The sequence below is a fragment of the Epinephelus moara genome, chromosome 20 (genome assembly GCF_006386435.1).
Source record: "Epinephelus moara isolate mb chromosome 20, YSFRI_EMoa_1.0, whole genome shotgun sequence".
Classification (NCBI taxonomy): domain Eukaryota; kingdom Metazoa; phylum Chordata; class Actinopteri; order Perciformes; family Serranidae; genus Epinephelus; species Epinephelus moara.
The window spans coordinates 3,564,299-3,580,330 of NC_065525.1; the positions used below are offsets into that span (position 1 = coordinate 3,564,299).

General features: G+C 39.2%; 1 protein-coding gene across 3 annotated transcripts; it reads left to right on the top strand.

The window, feature by feature from the left end:
• Positions 1 to 495: 495 nt before the first annotated feature.
• dnajc24 (DnaJ (Hsp40) homolog, subfamily C, member 24) lies at positions 496 to 14,895 on the top strand. Of its 3 annotated transcripts, none has more exons than XM_050072301.1 (5): positions 496 to 616; positions 2,322 to 2,425; positions 3,700 to 3,835; positions 12,798 to 12,866; positions 14,522 to 14,895. In XM_050072301.1, exons 2-5 carry the CDS (start codon positions 2,324 to 2,326, stop codon positions 14,755 to 14,757), a joined length of 543 nt encoding a protein of 180 aa, XP_049928258.1. In that variant the 5' UTR covers positions 496 to 616; positions 2,322 to 2,323; the 3' UTR covers positions 14,758 to 14,895. The 3 variants fall into 3 exon arrangements, with proteins under 3 accessions (XP_049928258.1, XP_049928260.1, XP_049928259.1); XM_050072303.1 differs by having other exon boundaries at positions 498 to 616; positions 14,537 to 14,895; XM_050072302.1 differs by having other exon boundaries at positions 545 to 616; positions 2,306 to 2,425.
• The last annotated feature ends 1,137 nt before the right edge of the window (positions 14,896 to 16,032 follow it).

Below are 16,032 nucleotides of genomic sequence, written 5' to 3' on the forward strand. Positions count from 1 at the left end.
TAAACACCCCCCGGACGCCCCAGACAGGATGTCAAAAGTGGACATGTCCGGGCAAAAGAGAACGTTTGGTCAGCCTACATATGGGAATAATAATTCCCACATATTCAGAAATGGCAAACCCACTATATAGTGGACTAGAGTGAGTAGTGAGTGATTTCGGACACTGCCCTGGTCGCCTGTTCCAATGTGCATTCACTGAATGCTCGGAAAGAGTGTTGCCTAGACTCTGTAGGACCTGACTTGGATGGATTTTTCCTACCAAGGAAGCATCCTTGACTTTGAGAGGCACCAAGTATGAAAATTGCTTAAGTGGTGTGTAACACTAAGCAAAACTTTAGTGACTTTATTCTCTAGCTGACTTTTGGTTATACGCCTCAACAATCAGGTGTTAGGAATTAAACTTGTACAAACTGCATATTTCATTATATGTTTTGTTATCTTTTGTTGTAGTTGTAGTGATGACGCCTGTATTTTAAAAAAGAAAAAGACCGGAAGTCTTGATTCTCGCCAGCGGAACTCAGGCAGCAGGCGGAACAGAAACAACACTGCATTGTTCAGGGGGAACCATAACATCGTCGGACACTGTGTGGTCTCTAAGCTGACAGCGTTTTTGAAGGTATGTTCAATGCCTTACACCCACAGCACAAATGTTAAATGACAGCACTGATAAACGGAAAGAAATGTTTTTATTGCGCTTTGAGCAAAATTACCGCATTTCCAGCTTCACGTGTGTTTGGCTCACTGGCTCATACTTAACTTAGACTCACACACTGTGCATCCACGAGGGTGTATTTTGGTTATGTTCGTGGACCAACCAAACATTATTACCAAATATTCATTTAGCTCCATAACACACTATAGATAATGGGACAGTAGAACGTTGACGTTAAGTGACGTATGGCAGACGACAGACAGTCGTAGTTTCGTCCAGTAAGCAAGCTGCTCCCTCCACTCATGTCAGAGCAGTCTGTAATGTGTAACTTACCAGTAGCTTATAACAACACATTGTCTGTAACTTACTGCCATCGTAGCTCTTGGAATTAGCAGGCCTTAGTGAGCCTTGCTTGTATGTGTATGAGCTTGTAAAAACCTTGAAAATGTAAGTTAGATTAACGTTAATCGTCGACCTCAGAATTGTTAAGATCTCTAAAAAAGAGAGGCTCAAATTCAGCCTAGCTTTGCTGAGAAACGTCAGAGTCAGTATAATCATTTTCATGTATTGTTCAGTTAAATTGTTTTTAATTTTGGTTGTTTGGTTGTGAGCCAACTTCTAAGTGTCATAAACCCAGACATTTGACTTGTGTTACTGTCGCCTGTTCTCTCTCTCTCTCTCTCTCTCCCTCTCTCTCCCTCTCTCTCACACACACTCAGACGTTAACCCAAAGATATTCATTATTATATAAAATATACCATGTAAATATACAATGTTCACATTTGAGAAGCTGGGTTTAGAGAATTTCTGCTAATTACAAAAAACAATTAATAGTTGAACGAAATGGTTGCCGATCAGTTAACATTGACTAATGGACTGATCAGATAGTAGTTGCAGCTTTGCTCGCAATTGGCTATGCTGTATAATAGTCTAACAGCAATGGGCATTCAAAATTATGATGTGAATATTATGTTAGTAAGCCTCTTCCACAGATGTCCATTCAGTTTTGTTTTTTTTCCTATTTCCATTATTAAGTGTTGAGATTCAGGAGTCATATTCTCTCACCTAATCCAGCTGCACAGTGTACACTTACTCAATAATAATAATGATAATAATAATAATAAGTAATTTAACACACATATTTCAGATAGATGTTTGTCAGCTGACTCAGCTCACTGATGGTGTATACATCCCACCTCTTAACTTAAATGATTTTTTTCAGTGTACTGTAGCCTGACTGTCTTGTATGTTTTGTATAATATTTGTATGAAGCTGTGGAGGAGGGGTTGGAAAAGATCTTCAACTCCTCTAAAAAAAGAGACATGTTTCTGAAGAGACATGAATGACCATGTGATGATTGATTGGTTAATGAGATTTGTAGATTGCTCCTCCTCTTGTGCTGTTCATTCATTTGCAGTTCTGACTGTTACAAATACACATATTGATGCTTTAAGGGGGGGACTTGAGCATGTTTAGAGGACTTTCAGCTGAATACCTGATGCTAATCTTGCAAAACAGTGACTCATTTGGCAGGTTTACATTGCACATATGCTTTTAATGAAGCCATCTGATGCTTCTGTATAAAGGCCTGAGGGAAGAGCATGAGCTCTACCAGTACAGGTTTGTGGTACTGATATGTCAGTCTGATGTCAGTGTTGTGTTGGAGCAGGGATGTGTGAAGCAGCAGAGAAGAACCTGTATGCTGTCTTGGGAGCCAGCCCCTCAGACTCAGTCCAGCAGCTCAGACACAGGTACCAGCAGCTGGCCTTACAGGTAAAAAACTGCTCTGTCTGTCTCTGTATCAGTATGAAGCAACACAGCCACCACTGCATACTGTTTGAGAGCAGGCCTCTGTCTGTTGGTCTGTACAGTTCTGGGCTCAAATTAGACAATAGGCACAGCCGGAATGAAGCCCAAACAGAGCAGTGTTTCCCGTATTATATTATTAAGGGACGCCTCACCCCCCCCAACAGCACCCCCTGCCCCCCCTTGAGGGTCAAGTTAATTTTATTTTCTATATAGCGCCAGATCACAACAGAAGTCATTTAAGGTTACCTTTCAGCGCCAGATCACAACAGAAGTCATTTAAGGTTACCTTTCCTATGGAACAGGTCTATAACGTGTCCTTTTATTAAACAAAGTAAATATCCCTGTGTTATTTATCTTATTTATACGACGGCATGTCATTTCTGTCTCTACATGGTCACGCGTTTACAATTCTCCTCTGCTCTCTGTATCACGCATGGCGGAGTTCCGCCCCAATGCGCACACACACGCACAGACACGTGCGCAAACAAACACACAGGTGAGCACACTAATTGGGCAGCATTTTCTGACCGAACTCGACCCAAGTCGGAGACAGTTATAACCGAACCCGACATGAACCCGGCACAGTTTGTTACCTGACATACATATTGTTATGGACAGTGTGGCTGCTGTAATGCACAGTCAAACACGCCGCTACACACAGTCAGTTGGAGCGCAGTTTATAATGTTGTGGTCTTCAATGAAGTTGATTGAGGAAAAAAAAAAAATCAATTGGAGCAGACCCTGTGTTGCGTTCAGGTGTTGTCACGTAAATAACAAATTCCAGCACTTGAATAGGCCATAGCACAACACAGCAGCATGTCAAGTGGGCCGAACCCGAGCAAAATTTTTGAGTTGCTATCTGACAGCCCCCCAAAAGCTGTAAACTTAGGGGAAACACTGCAGAGGGTACATCTGACTGATATCAAATATTATTTGTCTAAATGTGTAATACTAAATGGTTATCTGAACCCTGACTTGTTACAGACCAACTTCACATTTTGTCAAGGCTGTCCTAATACAACAAAACATGCCTGTGTGTATGCTGAGGAAGTTATGGTCACTCCTGTTCATACTGGCCGTAGAGTGAGCCTTTCATAGCACTGTTACATGGTAGCAGATGGGGAACAACATCTGTGGTAAAATAGATAATAATAATGATAAATCCAGCTGAAAATGTATTTCTAGTTTGAGTTTAACGAATCCATTTGTCTGTGTTGTGTGTGTATGCACATGTACAGTACCATCCAGATCGTCTCAGAGGTGAGTGTCCTTCAGAAGCAGAGTCTGCTTTGAAGAAGTTTCTAGAAGTTGATGAAGCTTGGAAGATCCTTAGTGACCAGAACACCAGGAGACAGTATGACCTGCAGAGGAGAGGTAAGAATACACGTTTCACTTTATCTGCTTCTGTATCATGGACATGGTCATTGTTTAGTTTCTAAGACATGAAAAACTTTTTTCTTTTACTTTCTTTTATTTGTGTTGATATGCAGAGGTGGTCCTAGCACATTTGATGCCCTTCTTTTGTGCTAGGAAAACACAGAAATCTACACTATAAAGAAAAAAGTATTTTTTAAAGTCATTCAGTCCTTCATTACACTACCTTTGAACGAGTGCAAATTTAATAATACACATTTATGAAACAACCTTTAATATAACCTTTTACATGAAAAACATAAAAAAGTAACTGCTTCAATAACCTTTTTAATATTTAAACTATGTCATACTTCCCTCTGTAATATCTATTTGAAAACATCAGCAAATTTCTCCCTCAAACAGATGGATTTACCTTCACCTAATACACATTTTTTCTGAATAAAGCTTGAATGCATTATAAAGTAACTCAATGCCACATCTGTCAGTAGTTAGTTCTGAACTCCAGCTGCTGACAGCCAACGTTAACTAGCTCTCCTCCTGCTGATGTCAACACGGATTTGTTCTTCACAATGAAGCATTGTCAGGGAAACAGTAGGGTGCTTCACCTGACTCATCCATAAGGAGTTAACTGCGTCCTTTCGTCCTGATGATGTCCCAGGGAAGATTTCTGTTTGTCCTTGTTTTCTATTGTCCCTGAGACAACCAGACGCTATCAGTGTGAGCCCCGTTTTTAGCCTGCACAGAATTGATGTTCCACAGTAAAAAACATTGGCCACTGTCATCGATGAATGTCATCTTTTTTGCTGATAGGTCTATAGCAGTTAACAAGGCAAAAATTGGCCGATGTGTGGCGGTTAAATAGGCACATCCCTCGTATCTCATGTGGATCTGTCATGTGGTTGGCAACACCCCATTCACAATAAGGTCAGTATCAACTCTGATACTATTCCAGTGTATTGGATCAGTACATCCCTACACTCTGGCCCATCCATTCATATACCAATATTTGTGGTGTCTTGAACACATGAACCCCTGCATAAATACTGTCCTAGAATATGTATAATATCACAAATCTGCTGCCTGTTTTATAACATCTGACAGTGCAGAAATGTTGATTGACAGGATGTTACTTTGGGACTTTGGTTTTAGTCCTATTTGCTGACATACTGGTATAAAGCCTTTTATCCCTGCAGCTGGCATGAATAAAAATATAGGGAGGGAGTGCTGGTCAGTTCATTACTGTGGTTGTACGAGGGTTTTTAATCCATTTTGCCCTGGTCACACTAGGGATGGGTACCAAAACCTTGTATTAAACGGGCCCCGGGGCCAAATTATTGAAGACCATAGTATTGATGCTCCAAAGTGTGGTTAAATTTTACAAGAGCTGATGCCGACACTGCTTGTTACCGCAAGTTCAACAATGCCTTTGCATGTAAAGGCAGAAACACGAGCAATCTTTCCAAACATCTAGTGAAAGTGCATCACATACAGACAGAGAAATGCACCGTTTTTGATGGCCTATCTCATAGTTCATCTCCGGTTACGCCATCCTACTCGTGTATGTTATAGTATCCCGAAAAGTGCTATATACTGTAAATCCAATGTATTATTGTTATTATTATTATTATTATTATTATTATTGTTGTTATTATTATTATTATTTTTATAGTAATTAATTCAGGTTGCTTTGGTTCCTAGCATTTTTTTTACCCTGTTAAAGGGTTTTTGGGGGAGTCTATCCTTATCCACAGTGAAAGTCCAAGGACAGAGGGATGTTGTATGCTGTAAAGCCCTCTGAGGCAAATTTTCATTTGTGATATTGGAGTTAATAGATAAAATTGAAAATTGAAATTGACTTCAAAACAGTACTGTCGTAGAATGTTAATTTATGTACTGAATTTACATCCATAGAAAATAATTAGTTACATTTTTTTTCTCATAAAATCCCCCAAAAAGAGCTGACAAGAGTACCGCATGGGTACGCTGTATCAGTGAGAGTAGTAGTATCACTAAAATCCCATTCCTAGGTCACACTGTGAGGGAAATAATACAAATACAATACAGCTTGTAGTACTTGGAAGTTTTTATGATCAGTGGTTCAGACACTTCTCAGCCAGAACCACAAAAGTATGAAGGTTTGATGCCCAGCTCTACTTTTAAGTTTTGTAGGCTGGAAAATGTATATTTCACATTCCAATATTGACCCAAAGTCACTGTGAGGAAAAAAATGTCCTGATATAGATAGATTTTCAAATGTAAAAAATAAAATAGATATTTGTTTTCTGTTGTTGTGTGTGCAAGCCCCATGCTCTCCCTTATCATTAGTCCTGTTTTGAGTTATTACCAGTTCAGCAGCAACTGAGATGCATGGGCTTACACAGCATACGTACTGTCTTTCTCTCTTGTTTTTAATTGTTGTGTCAGTTGCTGTTTGTAGTGGTTGTTTTATCCCTGAGAAACCTAACCAGGGACAAGCATTGCAGATTAGTTACGGCAAAAAGTCCCATATACATTGCATTGGTTGTATTGTAGTGATGTGTCGGTCGCGAACGAACCGGTTCAAAGAGCCGGCTCTATTAAGTGAACGATGGGAGCCGGCTCCCGTCCGCGAGACAGAATGACGGGATGATGGTGGTCAGTTCATATAGACACCTAAAACTGTTGGATGCTGCTGTTTTGCACATTGCAATTTAGCTATTTCTTTTTATTATGTTATTTATTTATGATTATTTGTGTTTAAATAAAAATTGAAAATGTCAATAGCCGTCCTTTTTTATTTCTATGCTTAAGTTTTTAAAGGTGTTTCTATCTGCTTTGTGTAGCACAGTGGTTCTACAAGCAAGTCAGTGCATTCATTGGGTGGTTTCGGAGAGTTACAAGGGTCTGTAAATGCAATGAAAACAATTGGCTACAGCATTTTATTGATATTAGAAAATGTAATTTTTATTTGTGAATACTTCAGTACAAAAGATGTATTGAATTATTTAAGTGATATGTGTACACATACATATCATAAGCCAAACAGTGCTAAATTTGGCTGAATTATAAAATGTATAAGTGGTAAAATGAAGATCCGTTTGGGAGCCGAAAGAGCCGGCTCTTCATGGTGAGCTGGGCCAAATGATCTGGCTCACTAAAAAGAACCGTAATTCCCATCACTATTGTATTGATATGTAACAAATTAAACAATATTATGTATCGTCCTTGTCACAAAAGTGAATAAGACTTTTTTTTTTTTAATTATTCCACACACAGTGTAACACTAATTAAAATCCAAGCAAAGTTTAGCACTAATTATTCATGGTTCAAGTCATTATCACTGTCAAGCTGCACAACTTGATAATGACTGTTTCCTCAAGAGTGAACTGTAAAAAAAATTAAAGTGTGTGAAATCCATCTGTTAACCTGTCTATCCATTGTTCTATCTCTAGTCCATCTGTCAGTCCATCCATTTATCTGTCCTTACATCTATTTTCATCCATCTATCCACTGATGGCTGAGGTTCTGTCCTAGATCTGTTATTTTTTTTTTAGAATGTAGAATATTCGTTAATTCATTAAAAAAATCTCAGTTACATAAGTATTGAGGCCCTTAATTCAGTCTGTTGTAGAAGCACTTTTGGTAGCAGTTTTAAGCTTTGAGTCTTCTTAGGTAATTCTCTACAAGCTTTGCACTCTTCATTGGAATGTTATTCCCATTCTTCCTGGCAAATCTTATCTTTTTTTTTTTCACTCGCGTTATTATTTAGTTTTCACAGATGTATCAACAGTACAAACATATTGACACAAAAATAATACAGTGTGGCACAAACACCAAATAAAAATACAAGTAACAATAATTCGTTGTCTGGGGCGTTGTCAGTATTCAAATAAGTGTCTTCAAGTTAGGGATTCTTTTAGTTGGTGTCTTGTCTCATATGGATGTTCCATTTTTTCCAGTTCTTTTTAAATGTATTCTCTTTAATTTTCAAAACACATGTCAACTTTTCCATCACTAAAATTTCTTGGTCAATTTCTAGCCAGTGTTCCTGTTTTGGGGGGCTTACCTTGAGCCAGTGCCTGGTAAAAGCTTTCTTATTTGCTCCAAATAAAACTGTAGTCAAGTAAATATCTTTTCTTATCACAACACCTTTAATGTTCCCGAGATACATCACAAGGCAGGTATTTGGGATTTCATATCCCAAAACATTTTGAACAGCCACATGAATATTTTCCAGTATGACCAGATCTTTGTACAGTTCCAAGAAATATGCGAGTGGTAGGCCTCCATGCTCCCACACAGCCTCCAACATTGTTGCTGTGTACCAAGCTGCCTGCTATTTATTTTGGGTGTTGTGAAAAAGCAGGTTAAATTCTTCCAGCAGAATTCCCTCGACACTAGTGAGTTTGTGAATGTACATTGTGTCTCACACATTTGGTATCAATCTTTCTCTTTTATTTGAATCTTTAACTCTGCTTCTTATCTTTAATTTTTACTTTTTATTTTTTTCTCTTTAATCTTATTCTATTTAATGTCCTTTGATTTTGATCAATAAAGTATATCTTATCTTACCTTATCTTCCAGTATTGCTTTGATGTAAAGTGTTGAGTCCCCTCTACATCCCCCAAAGCTTGGTAGGAAGCAGAGATGAACTGAGAACCCTTCTGTTTGTATACTTCTGCAATCACCTCAGTCATATTTTTTGAGATTTCCTCTGATCCCTGGCTTAAACTTTGAATCATATGCAAACCATCATAATGTGTGAATCGCTCTTTTTAATTTGCATTTTTCCATGATAACATTCCATATTTCTAGAGTAAATGCTACTACTGGATCCATTGCATGTCTCAAAGTTTCTGTCAAATATTTGTCTCCCACCAAGATCTGGATCTGGTAGCCCTGTATCTCCGTTTCCATTTCTTTACATCGAAAAATGGAAAGTGTGTGGTCTACACCAACAGGCCAGGGGTCTAAGCTGGGCTCCATAAAAGTATTCCCTAAGATTTAGTAAAGCCATTTTACCTCTACTGTTAGGCAGCTGAAGAGTCATTAGTTGCGATTCCAAATGAATTGAGAGATCATCTTATCGCCGGCTATAAAATTGGCTTGGGGAACATTGATTAGGAGAGATTGAAATGAATATAGTAGCTTTGGTAGGATATTCATTTTAACTGTCTGAATTCTGGCACTGAAGTCTAAAGGAAAATATTTATTTATTTTAGTTTTTAGGAGGCAGATCTCCTTTGTTTCATAGGGATGTGCATAATTAATATACTCAGAGGTGGAGAAATTATTCAGACCATTTACTACAGTCTAAGTACCATACTATTAAAAAAAAAACTTTGTAAGAAGTTTTAGCCCTGCACTAAATTGTCACTTAAGTAATAAGTATTGTCAGGAAAATGTAATTAAAGACTATAAGTAAAAATACTCAAAAAATACTCAATGCATAAAAGTATCCCCTGTGACTGTTATGTATGATGTCATTAGATTATTGTTACTCATGCAGTAATGTAAAAGCAGGGTTTTGCTGTTGTAGCTGGTTTAGGTTAAAGTTAATTTTTTAAACTATTTTGTATGGGCTTGCAATTAATGATCATTATCTCATTATGTTGGTGGGTATTTCATTTATAACAAAACCTCATACTTTACAAGCTCTCTCTCTTTGTATGTTTTGTATGCAAAGTCACTAAAGCTCTCAAATAATTGTATAGGAGTAAAAAGTACAATATTTCCTTCTGAAATGAAGTAGAAATATAAAGTAGCATGTAAAGCAAAGACTCAGTTACAAGCACAGCACTTAACTGTAGTTAATTACATTCCACCATCAAATATACTGATAAAATAGCGTTACTGTGAGTGATCTTACTGCAAACAATTGTTTTGCTTAGCATGGTAGGCCTGGCATGTACTTTTTTTCCCAGAGTCATTTCCCTAAACACTGCACTCACCAATCGCCAGGTGAAGTTGATGCCCAAAGCACTGCACTAGCAACTTTTTAAAGCCTTTTTGTTCCACTGTTGCAACAGGGACCATATGTTTAGCGATGTGGTAGGACACCGCATTAGTTATATTGCGCCGCTTGGCACTTCTCTTTTCATAGGGCACACCACAGGTTAAAGAGGCCTGCATCAGGCTTTGTTTCAAGGCAGTAGACTGCGAGGGTTTCGCAGCCGAGGCAGAGGCCTTTGAGGGTTTCGCAGCCGAGGTAGCAGCAGCGGCACAATGTTTAACACACTCCTTGTACAGAAGTTTATGGCGCTGTTATAAATGGTGATAGAGATTTGAAGTGCTTCCACTTTTGGATGTAACTAGTGCTGCACGATTAATCTAATCTCAATCGCGATGTCAGGCTGTGCGATTACATAATCGCAGAAAAGGCTGCGATTTGCGATTTAATGTAAATAAATGTCAACGTGTCTGCCTGTGAACGTGACTGCCTCTGCTGTAGTGTGTGGAGTTTGTTGACATTACGCCCACAAGCTATCCTGGTGTGTGCAGCATGTATGGTCAGGTGACCACCCGGCGTGCAGCAGTGACCAACATAGACATGACAACGCCTGAACGCAACACAGGCTTGCTCCGCTGTAGGTACAGTGCCGTGCTGCGCTGCTGTGTGAGCAGCATGTTTGACTGTGCATAACAGCAGTCTGTTGATGGTCATTTACACTGTCCATAACAATAACTATGTCAGGTCAGGTCAATGCCCCCCTAATATAATGTAGAGGAAACACTGAATCAAGCAAGAAGACTAATGATACCATTTTTTTTTTTATTATATTGTAATCGCAATCGCAAATAGCTTTATTGTCCACTCAAATCGCAATCGCACATTTTTATCAAATTGTGCAGCACTAGATGTAACCTCTTTGTGGCATTCTCTACAGATTACTTGGCTCAGCTGCTCATCAGATATTTTAAATCTGAACCATCTCCAAATAATTGAACCATTGTTTTTCTTTTTACAAACCAGTTCTTCAGCAATAGTAGTGTAGACCTGTGCTTCGGCTCCCTCCATGTTGCAGGACTTGAGCGAGCAGGGCCGTGTTAGCGAGCATGCACAGAGAGTGGGGGACCGGGGTTGCACAGTGAGGGGAGAACTGCAAACACTGGCAAGGCTCAATATCGATATAAAAGGTATTTCTTCATCCTATACCTTATTTGTTTTAGCTGTAATATTAGTTGTTCCACTCCATAGACTGTAAAATTAATGGATGCAACTACCATTATGTCACCCATTAGGAGTTCCATTTTGAAGCCTCGAGTTCTGCATTTCAGCTGTTGCCATCTTGGTTTTTTTGGAGACTGAGAAGCCGAGGGCACTATCAGCAGACAGCTTGTCACTGAAAGCAGCCTGCCCTCAAGTATGCGTAATATTAAGCCTTAATAAAATGTAGTCAGATGAGTTATATATAAATTTATCCCCCATGCAGTTGTCATGAAGGGGGGAATTAGCTAAACACCAGGCTGTAAACATGTTTATATCTGCTGTAAAGTTAGACATTTCTCAAGTGGCCATTCAATAAAGTGCAGATTTTGGAACTATAGTGTTGGCTTTTATTTTTCAGCCCCGGAGGTAACTGCTTGTTCAAAACTCTGTATTTCCATTGTCCAGTGTACTCTCTGTTACTTTACACTCATTATTTCTTTTCATTGGTTTGAGGTTTGACTGGGGCTCTTTCAGTCACATTATCTGCACCCTCTTCTTTGTGGCATCTGACTTGAGAATTAGCGCCTCCTCCTGCTTATCTCAATGAACAAACGTCCATTTTTTAAATTTTTGCAGATTCTCTGACAATTTGGTTAAAATTTGCACAACCTTTGGATGAAAACCCAACTAGAGACTTGTCCTGAAGCCACTCCAGCATTGTTTTGGCTGTATGCTTTCCAACTGGACAGTAAATCAAGGGGGCTTGTCACGACACCTGTCACTCACGATGTGACAACAATGATTGGAAGCTGATTCTAGGAGTATGGGCTGTAAAAAATCCACCCATTTAGATAAATCCTGCGTTTTTGTGACTACCAAAAACAATCAGTTCTATGGTTCAGTAATATTTTCTTTAATTTAATAATTTTCTTGTCTTTATTGTAAAAGATAGGCAGGGCATAGCCCTGCTAGCCCATTTATACCAGCCGTCTCTGATTATCATGTTACAGCTGAAATATAAGACAGCTACAAAATAACTTACCACTATGAAACGTCCTGCTCCAGTCTTAGTTGCGAAGGAGCTTCTGAGTCTATTGGCTCGTGTTTCTTCACTCAAATTGATGAGGGCCAACGGCTGCCATTGTTAGCTTAGCTGTTGTTCTTTTCGGCAGGTGAAATTAGATAAGCTAAGGGGCGTGACGTTTCCGATACACAACAGACTGAGTGAGCTGACCAATCAGAGCATACTGGGCTGCTGGGGAGGCGGGACATAAGCCAAACACAGCGTTTCAGACAGAGGTGTTGAAGCAATGAGCAGTATAAGACAGATAATGTGTGTTTTAAACATTAAAGCACATTAATCTATTCCACCTGACCCCAATATTACATATTTATATCAATATGACCCTGAAAATAAGCACAATAGGTCTCCTTTAATTGGACCTCATGGCATGGTTTTTGACCTGACATGCAGTTGTGAATTGTGGGACCTTAAATGTACAGGTTTGTGCCCTTTTGAATCTAAGTCCAATCACTAAAGTTGTCTGCAGATGGGCTCCAATCAAGTTTTAGATATAAGGATGAAGGATAATTAAAACAAACAGGATGCACCTGACCACAGTTTGGAGTGCCATAGCAAATGGCCTGAATACTTAAGTAAATGAGAGATTTCAGTTTCTGAATATGGCAAAAGATTCTAAAACCATGTTTTCACTTTGTCATTATAAGTTATTGAGTGTATGGGTAAAAATAGTAATTTTATCAATTTAAAGTTACACTTGTGCTTGTCCTCCTCCTGCTAAAATAATGATGTATTGCTTAATGCTTCACCAGCACTGGAACTGAAACAGGATTGGCCTGTGGATTCTACAGTCTATCTGGACGACATGACCTGGGATCCAGGTAACTACACACCATGTACACGAAAACACTCATGCCTCAAAAAAGGTATCTGAAAAACTACCTTTATGGTGTTAAAGAGTGTCAAAGTCAACACCAAGCAACAAAGTGGTGTCAGTGGCAATCCATCATTTGAGAAACTGTTCAAGGTTAATATAATAAGACATGAATGTCTGTTTTGGATAATCCAATTAACCCATTTAGACTGGCACCAGCATTTGTGTGTATATACCTTTAAGACTGGCTGCAGCATCCATGCGTATGCACCATTAAGACCGGGATTGACGTTCATGATAATCATGCCCTCATGTATTGCAGGTAAAGGTAACTGCACATACAATACCTAGCATGCTCAGTGTCAATGTAAAGTAAAGTCTGTCACAGGGAATGTGCACCTGGTGTAAATAGCCAATAAAAAAAAAACGTCATTCGTCCTTCCTCTTCTTGCAACCATTTCCAAGAAAACAGGTAAAGAGGCATGTCAATTGATTTTTCAATTGACAATTTCAATTGATTTTACATTGCAACTAACTTTAATGATACAACCTGCTTTAGCAAAGTAAAAGCATTGCATACCATAAAACTTCACTTAATAGCCCGGGTTATTATTTGATTAAATTACTGAACTCAACAGGCTTTGGGACAAGCATCTACAGTATATGGGACAGGCCTTTAATTCCTTTTACACATAACTTTTAATCAGCAAAGATTGGGAAATACAATCAGATTGTTTAGGCTTCAGATTATAAATCAATTATGAATCATTCATTTGATCTAGCTCCGACAGACAGCGCATCAGAGAGAGAGAGAGAGAGTTACAGCACTCAAAGATTATGGCACCCAGCATACCGACACAACCCCACTTTATCCAGTTAAAACAATACTCAAAACTTGGATACATTTTTATGAAAAACCCTTTTGATTCTTTTGATCTGAGGACGCTTACGGACTACAGGAATAGAGTGTGCCAGGGCTGATGTCAAAACCCGGAAGTTTAGCATCGCGCTGGTTCCCGGAAGAGAAAGTGAATGTGATTTTTTCATTGCGTTTTGGATTATGTCAGAAAATAAGCTCTGTGGCTAACACAAGTTTATGATACTTATGATACAAAACCTGAAACTTGCTTAAGCTTTTGTTAACCACAGACCTTATTTGAGGCATTTTACCAAAATCCCATTCAAAAAACGTATTGACTTTTAGACAAGAGAACCGGAAGTGCTAAAAGCGCTAACGGAGTTCCGGGTTTACTGGCACACTCTATAGGAATAACTTACAGGGTTATGGTGGTCTGGACACATAATTTTAGGTAGCCAATAACCTGCTTTTATACATTGGAAGACCTTCTATAAAACAATGAATAAAAATGAACTGCTTGGCGCCCAGACCAGGCGTCTAATTGAGACAGGCGTTTATTTGTCAAAATGTGTAGCCACACTGGGCTACTAAAAGGGGCTGGACTTTTAAGTGAAGTTTAATGGTATGTTTGTTTGTATGTATGTGTATCATTTTCATATATAAAAATGTTTTTCTTCTAATAGCATGAATAGCAAAATAATCTTGTCATCATATGTCATCATTTACGATTTGGGTTAAATGTCATGGTCATGCTCACTGTCTGATTAAGGCCGGTAAATCTAGTTTTCCCTCTAAAATGGGAGTGTGTGTTGTTTCAGATGAGTGTGTGTATACATACAGCTGTCGCTGTGGAGGAGGATTCAGTGTCTCAGAGGAAGAGGTGGAGGAGGAGACACAGAGGAGGCAGCTGGATAATGAAGAGGAGGACACAAAGGACGAAGAGCACAGAGGAGTGGTTGTTTGCTGTGATACATGTTCCCTCAGTGTGTATGTCACATGGTCATTACATAGAAAGACTCAAATGTTAAAATGCCAATAATAATCCTTGTTTGGAAACCTGCCGAGCCTGGCTACCTAACAATTGTGTCAACATTACCCTCTATGGAGGAGGACACCAAATTATCAATGTGTTGGTCAGTGGAAGTAAAAAGTGGAAGAGTTCTCTCAGTGTCTCAGACTTTGCCTTCACTGTCTCCATCACTTCTGTTAAGGGCCCCATGAAGCAAGGCACCAATGAAACTGCTTACTCATGCTCTTTTTCGACCAACATGGAATCGGTTCTGTTCCTGCACCTAATTCCGAACCGTTCCGAGCATTTTGACTAATAAATAAATTGGTTCAGACCCTGAAAAGTGGGTTCTCAGTTGGAACCAAAAGCAGGTTTGTCTTCACTGGAGGTTGAACCATGATGACATCAATGGCCATGTCATACTCTACAGGTTGGAAAGAGGATGGACAAGGCAACAATGGAGAGGTCAAGTGAGAAATCATCAAAGAGAGTGCAGTGGTCTCATTAATAGTTGGTCCATGCTTGTTTTTGGGGTTTTTTGCGTAAAAACAAATGTATGTACTAAGAGAACAAAGGTTCGCAGGTAATTGAGATAATCTGTGATTTTGCTTCTAATGCTTATTTCTGTTGTGCATTGTGCAACACCTTTCGCTGGTGACACATCCTTGATTGAAATGGTTAAGAGTAAAACTAGTGGAAATGCAGGCTGATTCACTAAAGAGCACCGAGTTCCAAGAATCCTGAACGGAACCAGTTCAAGAACCAGAGCTTGGTGGGAAATTGGAATCACTAAGAACACACTGTGTATGTGGGGAAGTTTGTAAGTTGACTTGTTAAGTGAAGCTGCTTATAGCCAACCTTCTAATAGCTTAGAATGTGAACATGTCTCTGACCAGGGCTCCTCAGCCATGGCCTGATTTATCCAGGCTAATTTTCATCCAGGCTAATTTTGTTCTTTAAACACAAGTTTGACTAATCTTAAATTTACTGTTTGTCTATAACAGTAGAAAATGATGTGCTCTTACTTTAACAGTGTTTCCCATACATTGTCGAGACTATGGCAGCCAGCCATAGTGTAATTTGCCCCGCCATAGTCTCCAAAAATCGGCCAGATATAAAATTCCTCTGGTAAATGAATGTCACTCTGTAGCGCACGGACTCGAGCACCTACTGAGAATTTTTTGGCTTACTTTCTATTCCAGGTCAAAACTGATCTCTGCAACAGGCTGCAGGGAGAGCATCTAGCTGCCTGCCTGACGGTTGCCATAAATGGGCCTGTTCCAGAGGCATTCAACTACAGGTGGG

What these genes read in the sequence shown, in the direction of transcription:
- dnajc24 (XM_050072301.1), top strand. Translation starts at nt 2,324, where the DNA reads ATGTGTGAAGCAGCAGAGAAGAACCTGTATGCTGTCTTGGGAGCCAGC. An exon ending in ACCAGCAGCTGGCCTTACAG is followed by an intron (nt 2,426 to 3,699) that starts GTAAAAAACTGC and finishes GCACATGTACAG; the next exon opens with TACCATCCAGATCGTCTCAG. An exon ending in GTATGACCTGCAGAGGAGAG is followed by an intron (nt 3,836 to 12,797) that starts GTAAGAATACAC and finishes ATGCTTCACCAG; the next exon opens with CACTGGAACTGAAACAGGAT.